A 24,718-nucleotide genomic window follows, 5' to 3' on the forward strand; every position below is an offset into this window, starting at 1 on the left:
GAACAGAAAGGACACTCGTGGTTCCACCCGTCCAAGAAAGCACAAGCTTCGGACAACGGACCGCGCAACTACGGAGTACAAAACCCCAGGCTATCCCCAGTAAGAAAAATAGAGGAAAAAACCGCAGGCACAAGAAAACATCCTCGACATCAGAACACGACGACACGACGCTCGGCTTATTTTACCGCGGCCCTCCCTTCCAACTGCTTTTAGGTCAACTTTGTTTCCGATCCTTATTACTGCATGCTGCTGAACGGTAGCACATCACAAGCTCATTCGCAAATGCAGATTGCTCACAGGTGACACTGCGTCACAGGCCTGGCCAACTTTCACCTTGGGGACCGCACAATTTGACGTCTATATTTTCTTGTTGGGACATTTCGCGCCAGTCAAGTCTAGCCAACAACATTTCCTCTAGGAGCGGTCTAAAACACAGGCTGCCGCCTGCTCCCTTTATGTTGGAGATAGCCTTTCGCTAGTCAGGGTCAAATCCAGATCATTCAATTCACAAACGCGACTCACCGCAACAGTTGCCGACCAGTACCGAAAGTCGTACCGGACCGCGCCAGCCTCAACACCACGCTCTCGCTCAACCTCCGCTGCTTGCTATTTGCTAGCAAGGCAGGACCTGCTGGTCTTGATCCAGTTATTTCATCTTCTTTCTCCCGCCTTTCATATTCGTTTTCCGCCGGCCCTCACACTTCCAAAATGCCAGGCATATTACCAATGAAAGTAATAAAGGTGGGCACCAGCTCACAGAGTCGGATCGCCCAGGCTTGTGATCGCTGCCGCAGCAAGAAGATTCGCTGCGATGGCATCCGGCCATGTTGTTCACAGTGTGCCAACGTCGGCTTCGAGTGCCGCACCAGCGACAAGCTTAGCCGCCGCGCCTTTCCCCGTGGCTATACGGAGTCTTTGGAAGAGCGCGTGCGCCAGCTGGAGTCGGAGGTCCGCGAGCTGAAAGACCTGCTCGATGAGAAGGACGAGAAGATCGATATGCTTTCCAAGATGCACAGCAACCAGCGCCGCGCATCCATCTCACGAAACAACGCTCTGTCGCCAACAAGTGGTTCTGCCACTTCTGCCTCGTCCTCACCAACAAATGACAGCAGTGCCAGCGGTAGCCTGTCTCGCCAGACGACATCCGTTTCGTCCGCGTCGCCGGGCTCCTCAGCCTCGCCAGCAGTCGCAAAGAGCGTGTCGCCAAGGAATTCAATAGATGGTAACGCAACCGCACAGTCATCCAAAAGAGACTCTAAGCCGTCGTCGACACCAGCATCAAAGGAGAATACCTTCCGGGTGCAAGCCTCCCCCTTAGTTCTCGGCGTTGAGAACTCCGACTCGTATTTTATGGGCTCCTCAAGCGGCCGCTCGTTTATTGGTAAGTCCTGTGGTTACTTGGTGTGCCGTCTGTTGTCCTTTTCTCCTTGCTCCTCGCTAACGCAATTTGTAGATATTTTCAAGAGAAAAATGCAGGAGGGAGGCAAGTCCTGCTCGGACTTCCATGCAGAGACATTTTTGCACATCCAAGGCTGCTACCCGCTAGTGGACAAGGTTCCCGCGTCCAGCATGCGTGCTCCACCTCGTCTGTTCTCAGACCGGTGCGTGAACGTCTACTTCCAGGAATGGTCGCCTCTCTTCCCCATCCTGCACCGCCCTGCTTTCCTGCGTATCTACGACGAGTTTGTCAGCGATGCAGACAAGGTCAAGAACAACCACAAGCTGGCCCAGTTGTATCTTGTCTTTGCCATTGCCGGTCTCTCCAGCGACCAACCTGACCTGGAGCAGATTGCTGCTTGCGAGCAGCAGTGGCAGCGTGCGCTCGATGCCGTCCTCATGGATAACACGATCATCACGCTGCAGTGCCTGGTCCTTGCGATACTATACTGCTCCATGCGCGCCGACTACAAGCGCCTCCAGTACTACAAGGGCGTTGCCATTGGTCTCTCCCATCGCCTGGGCCTGCACCAGGGCCAGAAACGCTTCTCTTTCGGTGCCCTGACCATTGAGACCCGCAAAAAGGTCTTCTGGACTCTTTACACTCTTGACTGCTTCTCGGCTGCCATTCTCGGCCTGCCCCGGCAGCTGAATGACGACGACATCCATGCCGAGTACCCTGCCGACACTGATGACGAGTATGTCACCGAGAAGGGCTTCCAGCCGACACTCCCTGGCGAGTCCACCCGCCTTTCGGCCGCCCTCGCCCTTTTCCGCGTTGCAAAAATCCTTGCCAAGGTCCTGGACACCAACTACCCAGCCGCTTCCACCCACGAGCTGTCTCTCCAGAAGATGGCTTCTCTCGAGTCTGAACTGACCGAGTGGCGTGACGCCCTGCCGGCTCACCTCACCCTGACGTTCCGCCAAGAGAAGCCGTCGACGGATGTGACTGGCAACCGCTCCCCTCTCCTATCTCTCACCTACTACTACATCCGCACACTCATCTGGCGACCCGCCGTCGGTTCCAGCTTGGGTGCCAAGGCGGCCTCTGCTGTTATGGCTGTCAGCGAGGCGAGCAAGCACATTGTCCAGATCATCGAGCTGCTCGAGGAGCGCAAGATGGCTTTCTCCATGTGCATGAACAAGCCCGATCTCCTCATCGTCTGCGGCATGACCCTGCTGTACCAGAGCATGGACCTGAAGCAAGACAGCAAGATGATGAAGGACACCGAACGCCTTGTCAACACGATCGTCAAGATTTCCGACCGCACCAAGGCCCCTGGCTACTACGACTTTAAGCGCGTAGCTGCCATGCTTGTCTCTGTGGACGACGTCCCCGACACAGCCTCCGCCGCACCTTCCGAACCGTCCATGTCTGCGCCTGCCCGCCGCCCGTCTCCCAGTGGCTCGCAACGGAAGGGCCAGCAGCAGCAGCAACAGCAGCAACAGCAGCAACAGCAGTTCTCTCTTGGTCGCCACAACAGTGCCAGCATGAGTGAGACCGACCTCCTCGTTCAGCAGGAGAAGCTACGCCGCATGACCATGCCTGTCGTTGGCGCTGCCGGCAGCGGTAACACTCTGGACTCGGAGATTCGGTCGCGTGCTCGCTCTTCCTTTGACAGCCCACGCGCGCATGTTCAGCTGCCCAAACAGCAGCGCATGTCTATGTCTCAAGCGCAGATTCTCAACCGCATGCCGCAGTCTCAACAACTGCAGCACCAGCGCATGATGCAGAAGAAGAGCAACCTCGACTTCTTGAACATGTCGGCGTCTCCAGCGCCGTCCTCGCCTGCCCAGCCGCGCATGTCGCAGCCGCAGTTCTACAACCACAACCAGAAGTCGCAGTCTCCGTCCAGCGTGACACCTGCCGACTGGGAGGCTCTCTTGAGCTCCATGGACGGCGGCCACATGAACGTGTACGACGCCATCTACGGCGGCCCGAACATTGGCCTGTCGGCTGCCACCGACACGACACCTGCCTCGGCAACGTCGCAGTCTGGCGACGGCTGGTCTCCCGAGTCTTGGGACCTGAGTGGCTTCACGCTTTCTGATCTGGCCGGCACTGGCGGACAGGGCCCGCCCGGCAGCATCCCAGCTCCGGCGCAGAGTGTGCTGAGCTTCAGCGATGAGAGCATGAGCTCGGTGGCTGGCGATGACCTTAACTCGGCCGACCTGGCCAGCCTTGGTCTCGGTGGCCTCGATATGGGCGGCCTGCCCTACCGCAGCACCGGCATTGTTCTAGGCAACGGCCCTGAGAGCTACAATGTGGACGGTCTCGTCCTGTGATTTTTCTTTGTTTTCATGTCTTTTTCTTGTGGCGGTTCTGTGCTCATTCTTTGATGGTCTATATTGTTTTGCGTCTTGCATGGGCTACGCTTTTCTTTTTCTGATTTTCTTCGGAAATGAGGACTTCGGTCACGTTTAAAAAAAGACCTTTTACGCAACGTCACAAACTTCAAAACTACGGCAACGTTCGACTTTGGCCACTTTTCGGTCTCCCGGAGTTCGCAAACCACCTTTTTTTATTTTTATCTGGGGCGAAGGATTATCTAACGACTATTTGGGTTACGGGATTTTATATGAATGGAATGTGCGGCAAGGAACTCCCTGGTTTGATTTTCTCGTCGTCTCGCTTGTTTTTGTTGAGTTGGAATACGAAGGGCCATGGCAAACCTATACTATACCTGATACCTGATACCTCATGTCAAGGTCGCGTTCTGTGGGCATGTTTTTAATATACAATTTTCCATTTACATTTATGTTACGCAGTTCTCGTTCTCCTTACTGGTGGTGGTCATGTGCCTCATAAATGTAATCCATCTATGCAATGCACTTGAAAATCGCAGAGCTTGAGTTTACAAACACACCTCCATGTCCTGGCCTAACCTATGATGATATGCACATTTTCAAGAATGGTATTCGTCCCCAAAGGTCATGCCGTATGCGTATCATATCGCTTCCCATTTATTGGGCTTTAAACAACTTTCTCTGCTTTTGATCCATATAGCCCATAAACGCATAATATATATATGTACGAAATCCTCCTCCTGCTACTTTCATTTGTTTTTAACGTGCTTCAATGAACCATCATCAAAACGATATTCAATACTCTCTTTGCTTTCCCATCCGTTGTGTGCTCAGAATGTCAAGTCAAGGATCTTCGCATAATCCGTATGCCCAAGCCAACCAGTAACAGCACAGGCAACCGGCGAGACAAGCATTTGCAAATATATGTCACCGATTAGCACGAGGCTGCAACAGCCTTACGCCCTTGTGCGTATTTTACTCCGCTATATTAACACTTATTACCCATGTCGTTGTACATTGGGCGTCTTTCGCGAGCCAAAACGTTTTGAATGCAGAGTGGCAAGGACAACTGGAAAGAAGACTACCAGACGGGACACGAGACTGGGTGCCTATTTTACAGTATGTTGGGCGTGCGCAAGCGATTGGCTGTGGCGACATTGCCAATAGTGCATGCCGTCCTGTATGCTTAAGCAACCGGAACCAGCTAGTGAAATGCGCCGGACCGATGTAAGAGTCCGAACACCGCTGCACCACATTTTCAGAGGCGGTCCTCTGCACTATGCCACCGCCGGAGCCCCGACAGAGAAAAAATTGTGTCTTATGGCTTGTCGTGGTTTCGAACAATACGCCACAAATAGGCAGCGTTCTGTTGGCGTTGGAACGGGCATGTCAACAGTAAACTCCGGAGGCTCCCTGTTTAGTTCAGCCCAAGAGTCGGTATGAAGCCATAAGATATGCTGTCGGAGACGCCGTCAAAAACCGCCTGGATACGGCTTTTTGGTGTAACTGACCGCCGACGGGTACGAGGGGAAAGTATCTTACTCGTACTGGCACAGCTCAGCTTCAAATGGAGGTAGTGGCCGGCGGGTTCCGGAGCTTGTTGCCCGCTGTGCTTGGCGAGCCTCGTCTTTGGAATAAAACGAGTGGCCTGTGGCGTCTGTCGAAGCAGTTGCTGGACACTGCAAGCCTAGAAGAAAAAGAATAATATCAATAAAAGCGAGGAGCGTCCTTATCATCTCCCCTTGAACGACATGAAGCATCACAGGCCCCAAAGTCGCTTTCATACAATTTTCCTGGTCAAATTTCTGCTTCGGAGGATATTGTACAACAGCAACGCCGACAACTAGCAGGTATTTTGACGAGGAGGAGACGAGCTGCCACCCTGTCTACCGCAAACACATCATTTGGAGAGATCGCCCGCGTCCTCCTAGCCCAGTAGAGTCGGGTTTATATCGACTTTGTTTCTTATTCCGTCCCACCAGAGTCAACGCCATAACCCTGGCCAAAATACGTGTGTGCGACAAAACTGGGTAGGAAAAGACAGCGGCAACATATACTTCTTATTCCGGTCTTCATATACAAGATCGCCTGCCCCAAAATGTCTTCTTCTCTGGTTTCTCGCGCCGAAGGCGCATCGTCAGCATCTCCCTTGTCGTCCTCTTCTTCAGCCTCTCCATCTCCTTCGGCAAAATCACGCAGCTCGGCCACGACGCCGTCTACACCCATCACACCCATGGCACCCTATTCGCCCGAGCTGCTCTCGCTCGACAAAACAAAACAGCAGCAGCAGCAGCAACAACAGCAACAGACGCCAACGTCATTAGCATCTCGCATTCCGACTGTGGACGGCAAGAAACGACTGCCTCAAAACATTGCCCACCGCGGCTTTCGTGCCAAGTTCCCCGAGAACTCCGTCGAAGCATTCCGGGCCGCGCTGGCAAGCGGCGCCGTCGCACTCGAGACCGATGTCCACCTGTCCAAGGACAAGGTCGTCGTCCTGTCACACGACGCGACGCTCAAGCGCTGCTTTGGCCGTCCGGACAAGATTGCCGACTGCGACTGGTCGTTGTTGGAGACGCTGCGGACGACCAAGGACCCGCATGTGCCCATGGCGCGGCTGACGGACCTGCTGTCCTTTTTGTCGGAGCCGGGTCGCGAGCACGTGTGGGCGCTGCTGGACATCAAGGTACCACTGCACCGGATTGACTCTATACGGTTTCAGTGCACAAGAATATGTACACTAACACGTTCAGTGGGACGACGACGCCGAAGAACTGGTGACGCGGATGGCCGAGACCATCTTGGCGACACCGGGCGACTGGAGCAAGCGGATTGTGCTCGGATGCTGGCAGGTCAGTCAACCCCCCGCGCGCCTCTTCCCCCACAGCGGCGTGCTGTCAAGTCTACACAAAAAAAAGAAGACATCACTAACATCAATCGTAGGCAAATTATATGCGCCATGCACAGGATAAGCTGCCCGGCTTCCCCATTGCCTACATTGGCTTTTCCCTCGCGTACGCCTACGAGTTGCTCAAGTACGACTGTGTCGGCTACTTCAACCTGTTGCAGGGGATTTTGGTCGGCCCGCGCGGCCGTCGCTTCATCCGTGAAGCCCACGCCAAGGGCCGTGGCATCCTCGTGTGGACCGTCAACTCCGAAGAGTGGATGGACTGGAGCATCCACAACGGCGTCGACGGCGTCATCACGGACGATCCGTCCAAGTTTGCTGACGTCCGGAAGCGGTGGGAGCGTGATGAGAAGGACGGTGAAGACGGTGAAGACGGCGACGATGGCGACAAAGACGATGCTGTGCCCGCTTCGGAACTGACACCTCTTCGGCGCACAGCGGACAAGGCACCGCCGACAGCCCACCCGCCCGACACCAAGACATTGTCCGGCTTCTTCCTGCGGCGCTGGGCGAAGCTCTACGCCATCATCGGCCTGCTGCGGATGCTGGAGCAGGTCTTTACCAACGTCATGCGGGTCAGGAACGGCTGGGAAAGCAAGGTTGTTCGGGCAGCGCTGGATCGGCCTTGACAGGTGAATGAGATTTTCGTTTGTCTGGCTTGAGTTGACTTTATTTGATTCTACATATGATTCCATTTTGAGCTATTAAGCTTACAACGTCGGCTTGAACACAAGAAATTGATTTCTATACAAGTCATTTGGGCTACTGTTTACAGTCTATTAAGAATACACGCGTGCCACCATTACAAACCAAGCACGTCCTTCCACTCCTTTTGCACTGCTCTGTGTCTCTCTATTCTCTATATGCCCAACCCCATCTTTGTTGCATGATGCTGTTCTCATTCATTTCCTTGTCCTCTAAGACTACCGACGCTGCAGCACACCACCCAGCGTCCGGCCCACGGCATGTCCGAGGTAGATGCCCACCACCACCGTAATCGGCCACTGCTGCCACGACCGGTCCCAGTCCAGCGGGATCGGCACCGCGCCCAGCCACGCACCCGCACACGCGCCCCACAGACCGCCCACAGCCGCGTCCAGCTGCTTCACCGTCTGCGACCCCGACGCCAGTGCCCGCCACGCGCCCGTCCCGTCTGTGCCGCGCGTGTAGATGACTGGGTACAGGCCCAGCACAGCCAGGTGCGCCGCGCACAAGAATGTGCGGCGTATCTGTGCCAGGAACGGTGCCCCAAACAGCACCAGCACCAAATGCACCAGCGGCGTCGCCAGAGCCGTCAGCACCAGAGACAGCGTCGTCGTGACGATGACGTTGGGTTTGCGCCCGTCTTTGCGCGCTTTGCGCTGCTTCTTTGCACTGTCGCCGGTTTGCGAGGCCGGCGCCACGGACCCGGCCGGCGGCAGGCCCACGACGGACGCAGCGACCTGCACGGCCGTGGCCACGCCCAACAGGCCGGCCAGTGTGATAATGGCCGTGCTGTCGGCGTCGGCGTCGAGACCGGCCTGTCGCACCTTGGGGTCGCCGGTGAGGCCGCCGAAGCAGAGAGCCAGCGCGGCGAGCAGCACGGCGGGACTGCCATTGCGAGCAGCGACGGCGAGCGGCGAAAAGGACGTCGTCGATGCGGTCGGGACAAAGGAAGGATCAGAGGCGGCGTCAGGAGAGGAGGCAGACGTCGTCGTCGTCGTCGTCGCCGTCGTCGTCGCGTCGACAGGGGTCACACCGCGTCGGCGGCGGGCGGACGGTGCAGATGCCATGGCGATAGTCGGACGAGAATGCGGATACGACGGGGTAAAGAAAGAGTTGGGCTGCGGGCGATGGCGTAGTCTTGCTATCGTACATTCATCTGTCCCACGTTTGCTTTTGTGGTCGTCGTCTTCGTCGTATGATGGATTTGGCCAAATTGGAATCTGCGTAATTTGGTTGGGTCTGGCGCGGGCTGTGGAAGAAGCTTTGTTGGCCTGGCCAGTCCGCTAAGCAAGCCCACCGAAGCTCGAAAAACAGCGCCTGTTAGCGCCTCGTAAGATACGATACATCATACCTGACCCACGTGGAGCCTGAACGAGCTCCCCTACGCGACCTTCATCACCACTGAGCAGCCCCCTAATGCGCCATTGTAGACTAGCTCAAGCCCTACGCCGAAGTCTCAACCTTTGTCTCGCCATCCCGCGCCATCTCCTTCCCGTTTAGCGCGGTTCCCGTCCGAGCAATCCTGCTCAGCTTGCTTGGCCCGTCCGTAATTAGCCCCGTCCCTCTTCCCTAACGAGAAAGAGCAACCCAGCCTGGATGTCGTAATCTGTCTTTGCACAAAGAGCCATTCGACCTCGCCTCCTTCGGGAGTACTTTGTTTGTGCTTCCTTCTTTCCCTCTTTCTGCTTATCGTCACTTTCTCGGCCTTCGCTCTGGATCGACAGCCTCCCTTTTCGTTTCTTATTTGTGTCCCTCTCGCCGTCCCTTGTCACTTTTACCCCGGATACTGTTAATTACAGCTAGTCTCGCTCGTATCCCTTGGGTCCCATTTTTCGTTGTTTACTTTCTCGGGCGTCATTGCTCTCGTTTTTTTCGTCCGTTCTTTTTACTTCGATCACCTCGATCGAGCTCGACAGAGCTTTCTTCGACCTCTCCAACGACATTTTGACGGCTTTCTCGACCTCAACGACAACCTTATTCGCTATCCTGTCTCGCTCGCATCGAACGTCGACTCTGACGGCTTATCTTGCCTCGTGCTTACGTCGCCGTCTATGGATCCCCTGCGCCGCACGTCCTATGTTTTCCACTCCTTCTGATCCGATCCGTCGACTACGCAAACACTTTTGATTCTAGATCCTGTCCCAGCGGGCCTGTGACACCATGGATGCCGACGACCAGGACCGCGGCGAGTCTTCGTCGGCTCTACCGTCCCCGACCGACACCCGCGCGCCCACTCGCTTCACCTCTCTGGCTGGGGGCCGCGAAGGCGACAACAACAGCAGCAACAATCTGTCTGAGAGCTTCCAGTCGACCGACACGGTCCGTCGACGACCAGAGACCTACGGTACGCTATCTTGTGCTTCCTCATTCTGCCCTTCGTAGCTCTATGCTAACCTATCTATCAAGGCACAATTACGTCCCAGGGCTCCTCCCAATACTTCGACAACTCCTCAACACCCACCCAAGACCGGCCTCCGCAACGACTTGGAAATACGCCGAACCTTGCCGCGGCCCGCTCGCCACTTCTCGGCCCCGACCGTGGTCGCTCACGACCTCGCAAGCCCGCCTTGTCACGACGCGCCTCGAGCAATGTCCAGGCACCCCACCGTGGCAGCGTGTTCTCGGTTGATGACGCCCCAAGCGAGGTGCAGGCCGACGTGGCCGAACGGCAGAACACTTACGCGCAACCCACGACACTACGCCGCCGTGGCGTCGTTGGTACTGGTGCGCCGCTAAGCCGCATACACTCCAACTCTGACAACATTGACCAGGAGGGCGAAGCAGCGGTGGGCCCTACCTCCACGACCTCGAGATCTGTGACAACGCCCTACAGCAATGCCAACCCCTCCGAAACGGGATTTTTCGACTCGACAGGCATCGACGCCGACGGCAACGGCAACGAGGACGATGACGAGACCATCGATCGCAGCTTCGTGATCGACCGCAGCAATGCAGGCGACGATCTCGACGATGAGGACCGAGACGGTAACCACCACGGCGGTGACGATGACGATGACAATGACGACGACAACGACGACGATCTCAGTGACGCCGAGAGCTTCACGCTCAAAGACCGCCAGCAGGCCATCAACGAGACTCACCCGTTTGGTATCCGTCTGTGGAAACCTGCACTATACAAGAAGGACCGGTCCGTCCAGAAGACAGCAGAGGGCGACATTCACTCGTCGCCCGGCGGCCATGTCCACAACTGGCTGCTCTTTTTCAACATCATGTGGACTCTGTGCTTCGGAATGTGGCTAGCGCTGCTGGCCTTCTTGGGTGCTGCTGTCTGTCTCATCTTTGCCGGCCTGCCGAGCGGCCGCGAATACGGCCGTGTACTCTGGGGCCTCTCCGGCTATCTGTTCTATCCCTTTGGCAAGTTTATCCGTCTCGAGCAGCAGGAGGCGTACCTGGACGAGGATCTGGGTGAAGGCCGCAGTATCAGCGAGTACGAACAGTGGCAGAACGGTGACCTTGAGTACGGCCGCCTGTTTTTCGGGCCTGAGCGCAACCGTTCCATTGTTGGCCGCTCGCGCCGCAGTTTTGACTCCATGCCGAATGAGACCGACAGCCTCATCCAGCACCGGACATCGGTTACCCGTCACCAAGGCCGCTACGACGGACACGCTCACGCCCACGCCGACAGTAGAGGACACGGTGCTGACGACGAGTACGACAGCGACGACGAGGACGCAAGCAGAGACGGTGATGCTGAACTGCCTCGCCTCAAACGTCGCCTGTTTGGCCGTGGGCAGTGGAACATTGGCCGCGTCATCTTCTTCTTGTTTTTCTACATCCTGATTACACCCGCTCTCTTCATCGTGTCGGGTATCTGTTGGTTCCTCGTCTTCTCCATTCCCATGGGACGCGTCACCATCCTGCTGTTCGACCACCTGCGGCGGCATCCTCTCGCCCTGACCTTCGAGTCGGACATTGCCACCGCACGCGCTCCCACAGCACCCCAGTCGTCCATTATTGTGTGCACGTACCGGGCGGTGGGTGCCAAGTACTGGAAGTACACCGTCGACGGCACAAACATCTTCTTGATCAACCTGATGGCCGTGGTCATGTTTGTCATCTTTGACTGGCTGGTCCTCGACGGCATCCTGCATTTGGAGAGCTTTATCACGTCGTCCGCCTTCCTCTTCGTCGCCGCCCTGCTCTCCATCATCCCGCTGGCGTACTTCATTGGCCAGGCTGTCGCCTCCATTTCTGCCCAGTCGTCTATGGGCGTCGGTGCCGCGATTAACGCCTTCTTTTCCACCATTGTCGAGGTGTTCTTGTACTGCGTGGCGCTCAACCAGGGCAAGTCCCAGCTCGTCGAGGGAAGCATCGTCGGCAGCATTTTTGCCGGTGTGCTGTTCCTGCCGGGCTTGTCCATGTGTTTTGGCGCCATCAAGCGCAAGACACAGCGGTTCAACGCCCGCTCGGCCGGTGTCACCTCCACCATGTTGCTGTTCGCCGTCATCGGCGCCTTCAGTCCCACTCTCTTCTACCAGATCTACGGTACGCACGAGCTGAACTGCCTGGACTGTATTAACAATGGCGATGGGGCCGGTGTGGGTGGCGGCGATTCTAGTGATTGTCGCCGCTGCTTCTTTTCCCAGACACCCTCCATCGACGACCGTTTTTACCTGGAGGCCGTTCGCCCTTACTGCTATGTGGCCGCCAGTCTCTTGTTCCTGTCGTATGCCATTGGTCTTTGGTTCACGCTGCGTACGCATGCCGCCGTCATCTGGAACACGGAGATTGAAGAGAAGCGCCAGGAAGAGCTCGCAGGCACGGCCCCGCGTCATAATATGGCGTCGACCGCCGTCGCAACTGGCGCAGCTGGCGCAACTGGCACGTCTGGTGACGCCACTGGTGTGGACATTCGCGACTCCCACCTTTACCGCCGTATACTAGGCCAGTCTCTCAAGCAGGTCGGACTGCAGCCGCGCCAAGACGGCAGGGCGAGTCGGGACGCCTCTGTCAGTGGCCCAAGTGGTTCTTCTACAGGCAACTGCGATGCTGGTGCTGCAGCCACATCCGGAGGCAAGTCATCGTCCACCACGGCCAAGTCGTCGGGGGCCACAGGCACGACGGCTGACGACGGTCGCTCCTCTGTGCGTATCGCCGGCTTTACGGAAGCCGAGAGCGACAACTTGGTGCACCAAGTGGCTGAGATGGCCGCTACAGCGGCTACCATCGCCGCCCGCGATGCACGGCTTCCTCGCCGCGCATCGGCTCGCGGAGCTTTTCCCACGACAGGCACAATTGGTGGCGGAAGCACGGCCGGGGGTAACACCATCCGCACCAACACCGTCCGCACGGCTCCCTTCCATGACCCATACGAGGGTGGTGCCAGCCTTGGCGTTGTTACGGGTGCAGCTGGTGAGGAGCCGGTGGCCCCCGGCGGTGGCGAGGCTGGGCACGGCGGCCACGATGCCCCCAACTGGAGCCGGCGAAAGTCGGCCGTCATTCTCATGTGCGCCACAGCCCTGTACGCGGTCATTGCCGAGATTCTGGTGGACTCGGTTGACTTTGTCCTCGACGGGTTCTCGATCGACCAGAAGTTTTTGGGCATCACCCTCTTCGCCCTGGTGCCCAACACGACGGAGTTTTTGAACGCCATCTCCTTTGCCATGAATGGCAACATTGCCCTGTCCATGGAGATTGGCTCCGCCTACGCGCTGCAAGTGTGTCTGCTGCAAATCCCAGCGCTGGTGCTGTTCTCGGCCAGCTTCCCGCCACCCGCCAACCTGGGCGACGACTTGTCCCGCTTCACGTTCTCTCTGCTCTTCCCACAGTGGGACATGGTCACAGTCATCCTGTGCGTCTTCCTCCTGAGCTACATGTACGGCGAGGGGAAGAGCAACTACTTCAAGGGCAGCATCCTGCTGCTCAGCTACCTGGTTGTCATCGTCGGCTACTACTTTAGTGGCTACACCAATCTCAATATGGATGTCAGCACCAGCGGCCTGCGTCGCTTCGACACGATGGGCCTCGATGGTCAGTACATGCCGTACAGCAAGTCGTTCAAGACAGTTGGCCGCAGCCGTATGGGCGAGGCCTTTTGAGTGGCTATGGTGCCTTTTCTCTCTCCTTTTTTTTTTTCTTTTTCTTTTTCTTTTGTTTTTTTGTGCCTCTCTCCTTTTATTACTGCTCTGCATTTCCCACGCGCCTGGTCTGGTTATTTGGGTGCGAAGAATCTCTCGGTCGATCAACGCCATGTCTCTTTAATCGTATTTTGCTCTCAATTGTTTGTCCATTTTCTCACCGTCCTTTTATTTTCATTTGCATTAGGCATAGTCAGGCTGGAGTGTGTTTTGTTCTTTTTTTATCAGTAGATGTTGCGTATCTACGTGCTGTGTTTCCATTGACAGTTCCAATCAGTCTCTTGCGGCCATTTCCAGTCGCATTTTCCTAAACCTGCCTAATGTGTTCTTTTCATAGATTGACCGTTGTCGTGGCCTGGCTATGCAGTTTAAGTTTGAAGAAATACAATGACCACTTCAATGCTTCAGCTGTGCGTATGTGAATAGAAATAGTAGTTCATAATGATCATAGCCTGGTCAACTGACCAAGACACGAGAAGGGTATTACACTTTGAAAAAGATGTTCCGCAGCAAATCAAGACCAAAGAATGAAACCGACAGCCCAAAAGAAACGAGTAGAAAACAGAAAAGATCATGTAAACAAATAAGTAATCAAATTGGTGTTGCCTTGAGACCCGAACGCCGTTTGCTCCTTCTCAAATCGGAAGCGAGCGTGAGCTTCCATCGCGCCTTCCTCCGTTTGCACAAACTGGTGACCTGCCCCGTCACGCCCCTTAGTTTCAGGCTCCCTTGCCCTCTTCGTTGATGTTTGGTGTTTCTGTTCAACTTTCTGTACACTATCCAACATTCACCTCACAAGTCATCCTGCAGCTTCTTGGCCGCCTGGCTGAGGAAATCACCCACCTTGTGGTAGCATACACGGTTTGCCTTGGCGTCCTGGATAGCCTCGAGGATCGCCGAGTCATACGCCTGTCCCGTGTGGCTGTCCTTGGCCGGCACCTTGAGCGACTTGAGTGTCCGCTTCTCGGCTTCGGGCAGCGTGTGGAAGTAGGCCATGAAGATGTCAATGGCCTCGATCGTCGGCGTCGCGTGTGCCGACTGGTCCTCGAGCATGACCTTGCTGAGGTGGGCCATGCGGTCAATCGTGGTGGAGCGCACGCCGCGTTTCAGCTCGCTCTGCTCGAGGGCCATGGGCCGCAGGCGCTCGCCCAGCGGGTGGTTGAGGATCTGCCGCACGTCCTCCTCGGAAAACATGTCGCGCGTAATGGGGTTGCGCATGACGCCGCTGTTGACAGCCAGCGCGTCCGCCAACTCCGACATGTCCCAGGCATAGTTGTCCGAGGTCACCAACAGATTGGCGACGGGGATGTCGGCGACGTCCTCGAACAGCATTGTCTTGTCGTTGGCATACTTTTTGCCGTGGTCGATGAGCTGGTGCTCGACGAGCATCATGGCCGTGCGGCCCAGGTCCTCGAGCCCTGCCGGGAGCATGGCGTCCAGCAGCGTCTGCCGCCGCAGCAGCCGATCGCGCACCACGTCAATGTGTGGTTTGCCTGTGGCGTCGTCCTCGAGAGACCACTGTGCGACCTCGACAAAGTCGTCAATGATCAAGTCCAAGCACCGCTTCCGGTCGCCCTGCAGCTCACGCACGAGCTGCCGCACGGGCCGCGGCATAGCAGGCATGACGACCAGACTGACGCGTCCGTGTTTGATGTTGCGGGTGTCTTGGAAGATTTCGGCGTTGTCAACGAGCCCGACGTTTTCAAGAACGACCATCTCGCGTTCCAGCTCCGTTGCTCGCGCCTGCAGGTCCGCAAACTGCTGCTCCAGCTTCGCCTCGACCGCCAGCCGCTCCGTCTCTGAGCTGAGTGGAGAACCAAACTGGACAGGTCGCTTGTTCTTCCGCTTCGCCCCAAGCACGTCACCGGACGACGCAGGTAGCCGCGCTGCCATGGCGGATTTGGGGTCGAGGTGCCGTGTGCCGCTCGTTGTCGAGACGGACCCGGTCTCACTTATGACTGGAGTGCCGGCTGTGCTACCTCCACCACGTGGTGGGCGGTGGGTTAGTCGTGTTTGGAGGGGGTCGGGACGCGACGCCGAAGAGGCGGATGTGGATCGAGAGGATGTGCCGAGACTCCATGACGACCAGATTGTCGTTGCGGGTGTGGTGACCTGAGACGACGATTTGCGAATATATTCCCGTGCGCCAGGATGGTTCGTATCTCGCTTCAAGATTTCTTCAGCCACCCCGTGTGCCATTTCTACTCAACGGTTAGAGCACAAAGTAAAACAACAAAGACAACACGAAGAAAAGGTTGGCCTACGCTCGTCGCCGATTTGCTGCCATTGCTGGAGAATCAGCTCGAGGATGACGGTATTTTTCTTGTCCTTGTCTCGCTCTAGGAGCTCGTACAGCTCGTCGAGAAACTCGCGGCTTGTGGTGCTTGCGTTCGTTGCTGTTCTTGCAGCGGCGCTTGACGATGACATAACTGGCGGTTGTTGTCTATGGATGTCGTATAGGGAAAAGTGCTTGCTCTCTCTTGCTTTGGTTTGTGACTTTTTTCGCCCTCTTTTTGTTTTCGTCAAAGTACTCTCGTTTCAAGAGCAGTGCCAAGATTAAAAAAAATATACGTATAAAAAGGCTGACCTTTCACAGATACGACAGTATGGCGTGGACAATAAACGCTTTTGTTTCTTCGAGAGTGTCAAAGGGTGCATGGCTCGAGCGAACAACACTGAGTGTGGCCTGGCCATATGGCCTCCGTCCAGCATAATTCGACATCGGCGGCATCATACGGTCGGCTTTCTTCCCATTTCGCCTTGCCTACCCGCCTCCACTCGTTCCTACTCCCCAAGCGACAGGGGTATTGGTGGGCAAACGCCTTCTGCTCCTCAACCAAAACAATAATCACATTGCTTCTCACGTCTCTTTGGTTACCAGTCCAAATCGTATCTCCAGCCGCCGATTGCACAGCCGACAAAAGAGGAGAAATCGACCAAACTGATGCGGCCAAAACAGATCAGAAGCCTCCTCAATCGTTGGTGGGTGACAACAGCTTGGCTGCGCAATTGTTATCCACGCCCCTCATCCGACTGGTCTCCGTGTGGTAATATTCATGGCACCCCTCCCCCTCCCTGGCGTCTGGCTGGAATTTATTGAAACGCCCCGTCAAGGAGCCTTGCGCACTAAACTCTAAATGGTGGAGGTACCCTGGTCTGCCCCAGCTCTGGCCGTCCCGTTTGCCTAGCTCCTGGCACTGTGCTTCGCCTGTACACAGTACGCGTCAAATTATCGCACTTTACGGTGCTCGTCGCCTTTTTAATTTTATGCCAGTTCAGGCAATGCCTTGTCCCCATCCTTCGGAGTCTGGTCAATAATACAGCGAGCAGCCAGAAGACCCTGCTCAGCACCAGAAGTCGAACCAGGGCTGCGCAGCGTCCTGAGCGGTGCAAACAGTGGAATGAACAAAAAGTTGTGAGGATAGCAGAAGCTTGTTTCTTAGAGACACCGACGTCCCAATGAGAATCAGCGCCTTCAGAGCTTTCTTCAGTCTGCCTTGAGGTGGCCTCCTCGGTGACTCGCCATATGAGCCGAACCTTGCTTGTGCACTCCTTTCAACTGGCACATTCTGGCAGGCATCTCTTTCTCGCGACAAGTTTTGCTTTGGCTTCTGTCACCAGCAGCACGAGTCAAAGCTCATACCATAACAAACAAACAAACTGCTGTTCGGAGCGTGTACTTTGAACTTTCCATGCACTCGTCCTCCCTCTGCTTGTCTACTCTTCATAGTTGCTCGTCATTTGTTTCCACCTTTTCTATTGGTAATTCTCTTACTCGCTTGTTCTTGTTCAGTCTGTCCGTGGGAACGCAGCCTTGAGCTGCAATTTCCAAACTTTCAACATTCTTGCCTTCAGCACGCTCTGATTCCAATCCTCGCAACGCCCTTCAGCTCGACATCCGTACTTGGCATTTTGATACCCACTTGTATTTGCAATACATGTTAACACAGCCCTTTCTTTCCTTCTTTTTATTGTTATAGTGATTTCAGGCTTTCTCTTTTCAATTCTTCCCTTCACTTTTTCGGCATTACTCTTACTTTCTTTCGTTGCTATCACCATCTCGACGAAGGACGGACACCACATTCTAAAAACACATTCCTTCACGCTTGCCGCCCGGTGCCCTTCTTTGCTGTTTTATGAACTACATTAGACCTTGGCAACCGGGGACACCCAACATCGCTTCCTTTCTGCATAATCAACGATCTGGAACGGGCTCTATTCATCCTTTCCTCACTGCCACCACCACACGATCATGCCCATCATCACCATATCGAAGTCCTCGGCCCTTCGGGCGGCCTGGCACAAGGAGCTCCTTGCAAGCAACCTTTCTGCACAGCTCGACGATGGCAGCTTAATAGAATTCCCACCGGCACTTCTGCAGCTCACGAGGGATTATCTCAACCGGAAAAGGCTCGTGGCCAACTCCGACGAGCGCAACCGGCACATCGACGAGCTCATCCGGGACCATGTGCAAAACGAGCATGGCGATCCTGAGGTTGCCATCCTGGCCTGCACCCTGGAGTACTCACCGTTCACCGCCATCGCAGCACTCAAGTCTCTGCGAGGTGACAACCAGGAAAATCCAAGCTATACCAGGTATCTGCGCTGCCTCGTCGTCGCCAGTAGCATCGCACCACGATATGTGTCCATCCCAGAAGCCCAGGTTGCCCAGTATCTGTTGCAAATTCGACTAGGCTACGCAGATCCCCTCCAAATTTTCCACAATATGATAGCGACCCTATCGACGATTCCAAATTCGCAGATGCTCCCGGCCGAGTACATCAACCGGCTGCTCGCTTTCTGCCAAATCCCCCAATCCTACCAACTGTACCTGCACATGCTGCAGAACCAGTGTCGTTTTGCCAGCCTCTACCGCAGCGTTTCGTGGGTCCACGAGTACCTGTCAAACCAGCAATGCCAGCTTGCACGAGAGGTTCTTGAGGGCCAGATCCCCGACTTGCAACTGTGGGCCAGCTGGAAGCCAGACGAAGCCATGTTGCAGAAGTGGGAGACATACAACTTCACACCCCAGCATCTCGCACGACTTCGGCCCATCTTCCACCTGGAAGGCCCTGATCTGACACGCACCGGCAACCCTACTTTCAAAGACTGCGGTCCTGCATGCTTCCAAACCGTGGCAGTCGAGCCTGCAGACGTGGCGTTGATCCAGCGTCTACAGCAGCTCCTCCTTCAAGCCATGGAGATCGGGCCAGAGGCCATTAGTTTGCTGTCGCGTCTCTGCATCGAAAGCACAGCTACGGACAACTCTTTAACGTTTGCCGAGACAATTATCCGCATCGCTGATCCGGAATGCTGCACTGCTGCTATTGTCCTTGTCAACTCGCTGACGCCCACAGCCAGTGTCAGCGCCAGGATGATGACACTCTCCAGCACATTGCTCACGCTGCAGCGGCACCCGGCCCTGCGCGAGGTCTTTGCCAGTCGTATCATTGATATCGTCGTTCCCACAATGGAGGCCGCGCAAGAGTCATACAAGACCCATCTGTTTGGCAGCACCAACGACACGCTTAGCTACAAGATCCAAGCTTACGGCCGCGCCATAAGGTACGCGCCCTGGCTCAACGAGTTCGTGTCGGCCGAGTTCCTTGCTGGTCTCGATCGCTTCCCGCCCGAGGACGTCTTCCAAGGCATCATGTCGCGCCTGCAGGTGCCGCAGTCAGAGTCGGTGGAAAAGGCGTTGAAGGACTACCTGCTGGCCACACTGGGCGGTACAGGCACAGAAGAGGAAATTGCGTCACTCAAAGTGGCGGTCGACGGGGAACAGGAGTTTTGGATCACTCACCAAGACGTGGAGCGCAACCGGATCCTGGGCATCATCCGCAAGCTGGCTTACATGAAAGACATGGAATTCTTGCACGCGTGTCGCCTGCAGATTCTCGTTGAAGATGTCGTGCTGCTCCGAGATCTGCTCGGCCTCATTGAGCGGGACTCCCATGTGTCGTGCATCGACATGCTGCGCATTCTGGCCCGCCGTATCGAGCTCCCTATGGTTGTGCACGACGTGTGGATTTCGCTGATGATGCTCATGCTAAATCAGCGTGCGGACGACCTCCTTGTCTGGTCGTGTGACAACCTCACCGTCCAGGACTGGTTCCGCTTTGTGACGGACATGCGCGTCGTGTTCAATGGCCGGCCCGACCAGATGGCCGCTCTGGCCAACCTTGGAATGAGCCTGCAGCGCCTCACATGGTGGCAGCAGCTGCAAACCGAATACCTGGTGGGTGTTGAGTACCTCGATCGCTTGCAGCGGCGCCAGAATGGAGGGATCGCGTCCATGAAGTGGCTGTACCTCCAAGAGATTCCCAACGTGACGGCTCTGCTAAGCACCATTGTCGGTCGCAAAACGCTTGGCTACGACCCGCAGTGGATTCTATCATTTTTCGACTCGTCGCCCAGTAGCATCACAACGCTCTGCAGCTGCCTGGCGGCACACGACGAGAGCAGCCCGCAGGGCCTGTACGGCATCCGTACGATCCTGGAGCGGTTCTACATGCACGAAGGGTGGCCCGACAGCGCCACGCAAGCGTATATGCTGGCTTGGCGGCGATCCAAGGACTTGACTGAAGGCGACAAGAACGCAATCACGCTTTTGGCCGAGCTCATGGGCATCAAGCCGTCACTCAACCCACACGGCCTCAATGTCATCAAAAACAAGATGCTCAGAGAGTATGACCGTGTCATTGAGCTGGCGCGCGAGGTCGAGGGGCTGCGCCTCCAGCTGGATCGCAAGGATAGTACGCGGACCAACTCGCTGGCCAAACGCATCGGCATGCAGGGCACACGCCCGTACATTGACCCGGACATCCCCGAGGCCCTGAGCGACGCCATTGAGTGCGTGGGCACCAAGGAGTACGAGCTGTGCTTCCCGCTTGCGCACCTGCAGGGCCACGACCGGAAAGTCCGTGGCATCGGCAGCGACCTCTTCCCCATCCTGACCGTGCGGGTGATTCTAAATGGCGTCGAACGCACGCACGGCTTTTGTGTGCACCTCGTGCCGCACGAGACGGTGCACGAACCGGGAAAGGGCCTGCAAGTGCAACTCAAACAGCAAATGAACCACACGTACTGGCGACCCAAGTCCAACGCCCACCGCAAGCCGACCAGTCGCCTTTGTACGGCCAGTTTTAACCTATTTACGCATGCACTGGCGCAGCGACTTCATCGACATTTTTTGCTAGGCGGTGTCACGCTCAAGAGCGTCTACGACCTCACCAACGAGACGATCCGGCGGCCCGGGTCGCAGTGCACGGCCTGTGGAGATGAGCTTACGGGCCTGTGGAAGCCGACAATCTGTACCAAAGACGGCTGCATCAAGGAGATGTCGCAGTCCGGCCTGCTGGTCCGCGCCTACGGCCTGCTCATTGATGCGCCCGTCCTGGACTTTTTGCTATGCTGCCTGTACGCGGCGGCCAAGGATAATTCAGGCCTCCAGCTGCTGTCCACCGACTGCCCCTACGAAAAGAGCCGGCTGATAACGATCCTGGACTCGTTCCCGCGGCTACAAGCCGACGACACCATGACGCCGTTTGACCTGCTCAACAAGATCCGGCTCGGTAACTACCTGTCGCACGAACGCGAGCAGGTGCTGGCCTGGATGAGCAAGTGGTTCCGAGGCTGCATGCTATCGGCGCCGCAGGGCAAGCGGCTGTCCATCATGTCGGACGTTGACCAGTTCTTGCTGTACAACTCGACGCCCGAATGCGAAAAGGCGTTTGAATCCTACAACACAAACAGCGCCAGCAGCGGCTCCGCGCGCCTGGCGCCGCTCCCGCGCACGGGCGATGTCGTCTTCCACGGCTCGCAGACGTCGCGTATGTGGAAGGTGCTCACCGAGGGCCTGCGCAACATGTCCAACACGCGCTACATGGCGCACGGGGCCGTCAACGGCCCCGGCATCTACCTGGCCGACGAGCCGTCGACGTCGTTTAGCTACAGCGGCACCCTTAATAATACGTGGTCCAAGAGCGCGTTTAGCAACAAAAAAATACTGCTGGGCTGCGAGCTGATCAAGGACGACCCGCTTGCGACGCTGCCGCCGGGTACCAAGAAGCCACCGGCGGGCACGCACATTGTGACAGACGAGTCGCGCGTGCTCGTGCGCTACGTCTTTATCTGTCCCAGCGGCTACAGCATGCCGCCGGTGCGGCACATTGAGACGGGCATGCGGTCGACCTTTGCCAGTCTGCGGTCAGGGGCTGCCCTGTAGTTGAGCGGAAGACGGACTTTTTGTTTCTATTCTTTTGTGATCATTTTGCACACATTGCGATATACCCTCATTTCTGTTTATGTAGCGTTTCGGGGTCTTCTGATTGTTTGGTTATTCTTGCGTAGTCTTCCTTCGTTGTTTACTCAGGTTCACGGTGTTTCGTTTTCTGCGCTGCATTAATTTCGTTATTTCGATTTTAGGTGCTTGATTATGTTGAAAATATGCGAATAAATTGTAAAAAAGGTAATAAAATAATACCATAGTTATCAACATTTTATTAAAACCTTCCTGGAATTTAAACGTTCGTTCGCCAGTTCGCAGTTCGCTGGCAAGGAAAGATACAGCAAAACGTAAAAGTCATAGGCATCCATCTAAAATAGCCGATCTTCCTTACAGTTACAAAGCAAGGTCGTGTCATACAAGTTATAATAAAGTAAAAAGAAATGGAATAGAAAGTCAAACATGCTTCGCCTTTAATAACAACAAAAGAAAAGAGCAAAAAAAGACACATCAATATACGCTCCTCTACAAAGACAACTCATGAAAATGGAATCACTTCGCATGGCACGAGGGCCTTGCGCACACTCAAGTCGCCACGGCCGTCACCAACGCGCACAATACCAGGCGATACCATGAGATCGACCTTGAGATCGCGGCCGTGTTCCTTGTCGTTGTTGTCGGAGGCGCCGCTGCCACCGCCCAAACAGTCCTGGTACTCGGGCCCGGCTTGCACCAGCTCGTTCCGTTGCGGCATGACAAGCCAGACCTGGGCCCGCTGGACACCAAACTCGATTCCAAGCTCGGCCGCGAGGTTGACAATAGCGGGAACGGCCTCGAGCGCGTCGGGGCGGGTGGCGTAGCCGGTGATGCGGTCGAGCAGCTGCTTGATGCTGGTGACAACGGCTTCGCAGTGTTGGCGGTGCCAGGCGGCAATACCCGGTTCGGCAGAACCACCACTACCACCCATAAAACCACTCAAACTGTTGACAGCCGAACGTCGCGGAGGCGGCGGCGGTGGAGAGCCATTCGCCGAGTAGGGTGGCGGGGCGGACTGTCCGCCGCCCGGTTGGAACGCCTGGTACTGGCCTGGCCAGGATGCGTCACCGGGGTGAGGTTGGTTTTGTGTCGAGGGTAGCGGTGGCAGTTGCTGCAGCGTCAGAGTTTGCTGCTGCTGATGGTCAGACGAAGGTGCAGATCCCATTTGTTGCTGGCGAGCAGCAGCCTTTTCCGGAAAGACGACGGGGAGGAAGGACTGAAAGACGGCCGAGCGTAGCTTGTTGGCATTGTAGTCGCGCCTGTACATGGCGAACTCGTCGGTATCATGCGCGTAGCCTGCCTAGGTTAGTATGTGAAAAGGTGGGTTTTTCATAAAAGAAAAGGATAAAAAGTACCAAGGGCTAACTCACGATACGGCTGTTGTCCTTCGTAGAGTCGGATCCATGAGCGATGAATTTCAAGAAGTTGTTGTCGGCCAGGGTTTCGTTGGGATTCTGGCCCCAGGAAACCAAAGCCAAACGGCGCAGAGAAAAAGGCCGAGACCAACACGTTCCACACGAGACCACGCAGGATGTATTGAAGATCGCGTGACCCATGCCGGGCAACAAAGCCTGTGGGATCCAAATCGGCTGGCAGCTGATGCAGGGCCGAGGCGCCGCCTCCTGGTGCATTGCTGTCTCCGCCGTTTGCACCATTTGCGCCGCCCTCGCCACCATTGCCTTTCCCACCGCCGTCTAAGCGAAGGTGTAGGTTGTTAGGCACGGTAATGTTCTTGATGCGGTTGCGCAGGTCGAGCAGTTTGATACGCAGAGCCTGGTCGGTGGCTGGCCGGAAGTCATCGGTCTGCGAGATCAGGTCGGACGCCAGTTCGCGGATCTTTTCTTTGAGAATTGCCGCTTCCGCCTCGTGCGCGTCGATGATCTCGTCAATCTCGCGCTCCTTTTCGTCGTGCAGCGTCTTCTTATCCACCTTGTGCTTGGCCTCCTCTTCTTCGAGTTTTTCGGCATGTTTGGCTTCAAGCTGGGTCAGCGCTGCTTGGTGCTCGCCTTGCATGCGGTGGATCTGCGTTTCGAGGACGCCGAGCTGCATGCGGAGCTGGGCCTCAGACTGCTGCTTGTCCAGGACGTGAGCAGCAGCGGCTTCCTTCATCTGGCGCGTGACTTTGGCGACGGCCTCGTCGCGCTTGAAGTCGGCCTTTTCGAGTTTCTCCTTGTTCTCCTTGTACTTGCGGCGGTAGTTTTCAGCTTCAATCACGGCCTGGCGCTTGTCATTGAGCGCCTCCTTGACATCGCCTTGCAAGAACTTGATCTCAGCAGTGGCCTCACCGAGCTTGCGGGCTTTGAGCTTCGCATCGCTCTCGGTGGCGTGGCGCTCCTTTATCAGCGCGTTGCAATACAGCAGGATCTGCTCCACGGCGTTGACGTTGCGTTTTGGGCCGGCACCGATTTGTTTGAGGTAGGTAAGGATCTGTTGCGTTCCGTAGAGGTGTGCTTCTTCGGCAACCTGAGCGCGCATGCGTTGCTCCCGAGCCTCGACTTCCCAGGCCTTGGCCATTCCGGGCTGCCCGCCGTCGACCACATGAGCCATGCCGGTCCCGTCATCCCCGTCTTCTCCGTTCAAGCCAGTACCAGCGATCATCCCGCCGCCGGGCATTCCGCCGGGCATTCCACCGGGCATTCCGCTGCCAATACCGACACCTGCCAGTCCTCCGTTTATGCTTCCACTCCCGCCGCCACCGGAACTGCCGCCATTACCGCTGATGCTCGATTTTCCTTGCAGGAAATTTCGAATGGACATTTTGGGCCTTGGCCGTCTGGGAGAAGAGAGAGTGAAATATGCTGGTGGGAAGTAAAAAGAGAAAAGATGTTAGAGAGTGGTGATAGGCAAACAAGGCAGTGGATGACCCCCTGCACTTGATCCTCCAAGAAATGATTCAGGCTTTCAGCTGATAGGAAGACAAAGCCAATCTCGAAATGGGATTGAGGCAGCAGTCCAACGACTGCCCTGCCAACCAGAGCAGTGAAGTTTAGTGAACAGAAT

General features: G+C 56.0%; 8 protein-coding genes across 8 annotated transcripts; 4 read left to right on the forward strand and 4 right to left on the reverse strand.

Moving 5' to 3' along the window:
* Positions 1 to 708: 708 nt before the first annotated feature.
* SPBR_00143 (c6 zinc finger domain containing protein) lies at positions 709 to 3,723 on the forward strand (the record flags this gene model as incomplete). The annotated part of the gene is made up of 2 exons (XM_040758463.1): positions 709 to 1,381; positions 1,454 to 3,723. 2 exons carry the CDS (start codon positions 709 to 711, stop codon positions 3,721 to 3,723), a joined length of 2,943 nt encoding a protein of 980 aa, XP_040618074.1.
* Positions 3,724 to 5,842: 2,119 nt separating this feature from the next.
* Positions 5,843 to 7,281, forward strand: SPBR_00589 (glycerophosphoryl diester phosphodiesterase family protein; the record flags this gene model as incomplete). Its single annotated transcript, XM_040758908.1, has 3 exons — positions 5,843 to 6,430; positions 6,498 to 6,596; positions 6,712 to 7,281. The coding sequence occupies 3 exons, from the start codon at positions 5,843 to 5,845 to the stop codon at positions 7,279 to 7,281; spliced, it is 1,257 nt and encodes a 418-aa protein (XP_040618075.1).
* Positions 7,282 to 7,575: 294 nt separating this feature from the next.
* On the reverse strand, positions 7,576 to 8,424 carry SPBR_00930 (GPI-anchor biosynthesis protein; the record flags this gene model as incomplete). Its single annotated transcript, XM_040759249.1, has 1 exon — positions 7,576 to 8,424. One exon carries the CDS (start codon positions 8,422 to 8,424, stop codon positions 7,576 to 7,578), a length of 849 nt encoding a protein of 282 aa, XP_040618076.1.
* A 1,093-nt stretch (positions 8,425 to 9,517) lies between these two features.
* Positions 9,518 to 13,416, forward strand: SPBR_00068 (Ca2+:H+ antiporter; the record flags this gene model as incomplete). The annotated part of the gene is made up of 2 exons (XM_040758388.1): positions 9,518 to 9,676; positions 9,781 to 13,416. 2 exons carry the CDS (start codon positions 9,518 to 9,520, stop codon positions 13,414 to 13,416), a joined length of 3,795 nt encoding a protein of 1,264 aa, XP_040618077.1.
* An 831-nt stretch (positions 13,417 to 14,247) lies between these two features.
* On the reverse strand, positions 14,248 to 15,348 carry SPBR_00777 (uncharacterized protein; the record flags this gene model as incomplete). Its single annotated transcript, XM_040759096.1, has 1 exon — positions 14,248 to 15,348. The coding sequence occupies one exon, from the start codon at positions 15,346 to 15,348 to the stop codon at positions 14,248 to 14,250; it is 1,101 nt and encodes a 366-aa protein (XP_040618078.1).
* Positions 15,349 to 15,430: 82 nt separating this feature from the next.
* Positions 15,431 to 15,882, reverse strand: SPBR_01101 (uncharacterized protein; the record flags this gene model as incomplete). The annotated part of the gene is made up of 2 exons (XM_040759419.1): positions 15,431 to 15,567; positions 15,720 to 15,882. 2 exons carry the CDS (start codon positions 15,880 to 15,882, stop codon positions 15,431 to 15,433), a joined length of 300 nt encoding a protein of 99 aa, XP_040618079.1.
* Positions 15,883 to 17,707: 1,825 nt separating this feature from the next.
* SPBR_00065 (uncharacterized protein) lies at positions 17,708 to 21,682 on the forward strand (the record flags this gene model as incomplete). The annotated part of the gene is made up of 1 exon (XM_040758385.1): positions 17,708 to 21,682. One exon carries the CDS (start codon positions 17,708 to 17,710, stop codon positions 21,680 to 21,682), a length of 3,975 nt encoding a protein of 1,324 aa, XP_040618080.1.
* Positions 21,683 to 22,220: 538 nt separating this feature from the next.
* Positions 22,221 to 24,475, reverse strand: SPBR_00284 (uncharacterized protein; the record flags this gene model as incomplete). Its single annotated transcript, XM_040758603.1, has 2 exons — positions 22,221 to 23,014; positions 23,089 to 24,475. 2 exons carry the CDS (start codon positions 24,473 to 24,475, stop codon positions 22,221 to 22,223), a joined length of 2,181 nt encoding a protein of 726 aa, XP_040618081.1.
* Between the last annotated feature and the right edge of the window lie 243 nt (positions 24,476 to 24,718).

This window comes from Sporothrix brasiliensis (genome assembly GCF_000820605.1).
Source record: "Sporothrix brasiliensis 5110 chromosome Unknown Cont19, whole genome shotgun sequence".
Lineage (NCBI taxonomy): Eukaryota > Fungi > Ascomycota > Sordariomycetes > Ophiostomatales > Ophiostomataceae > Sporothrix > Sporothrix brasiliensis.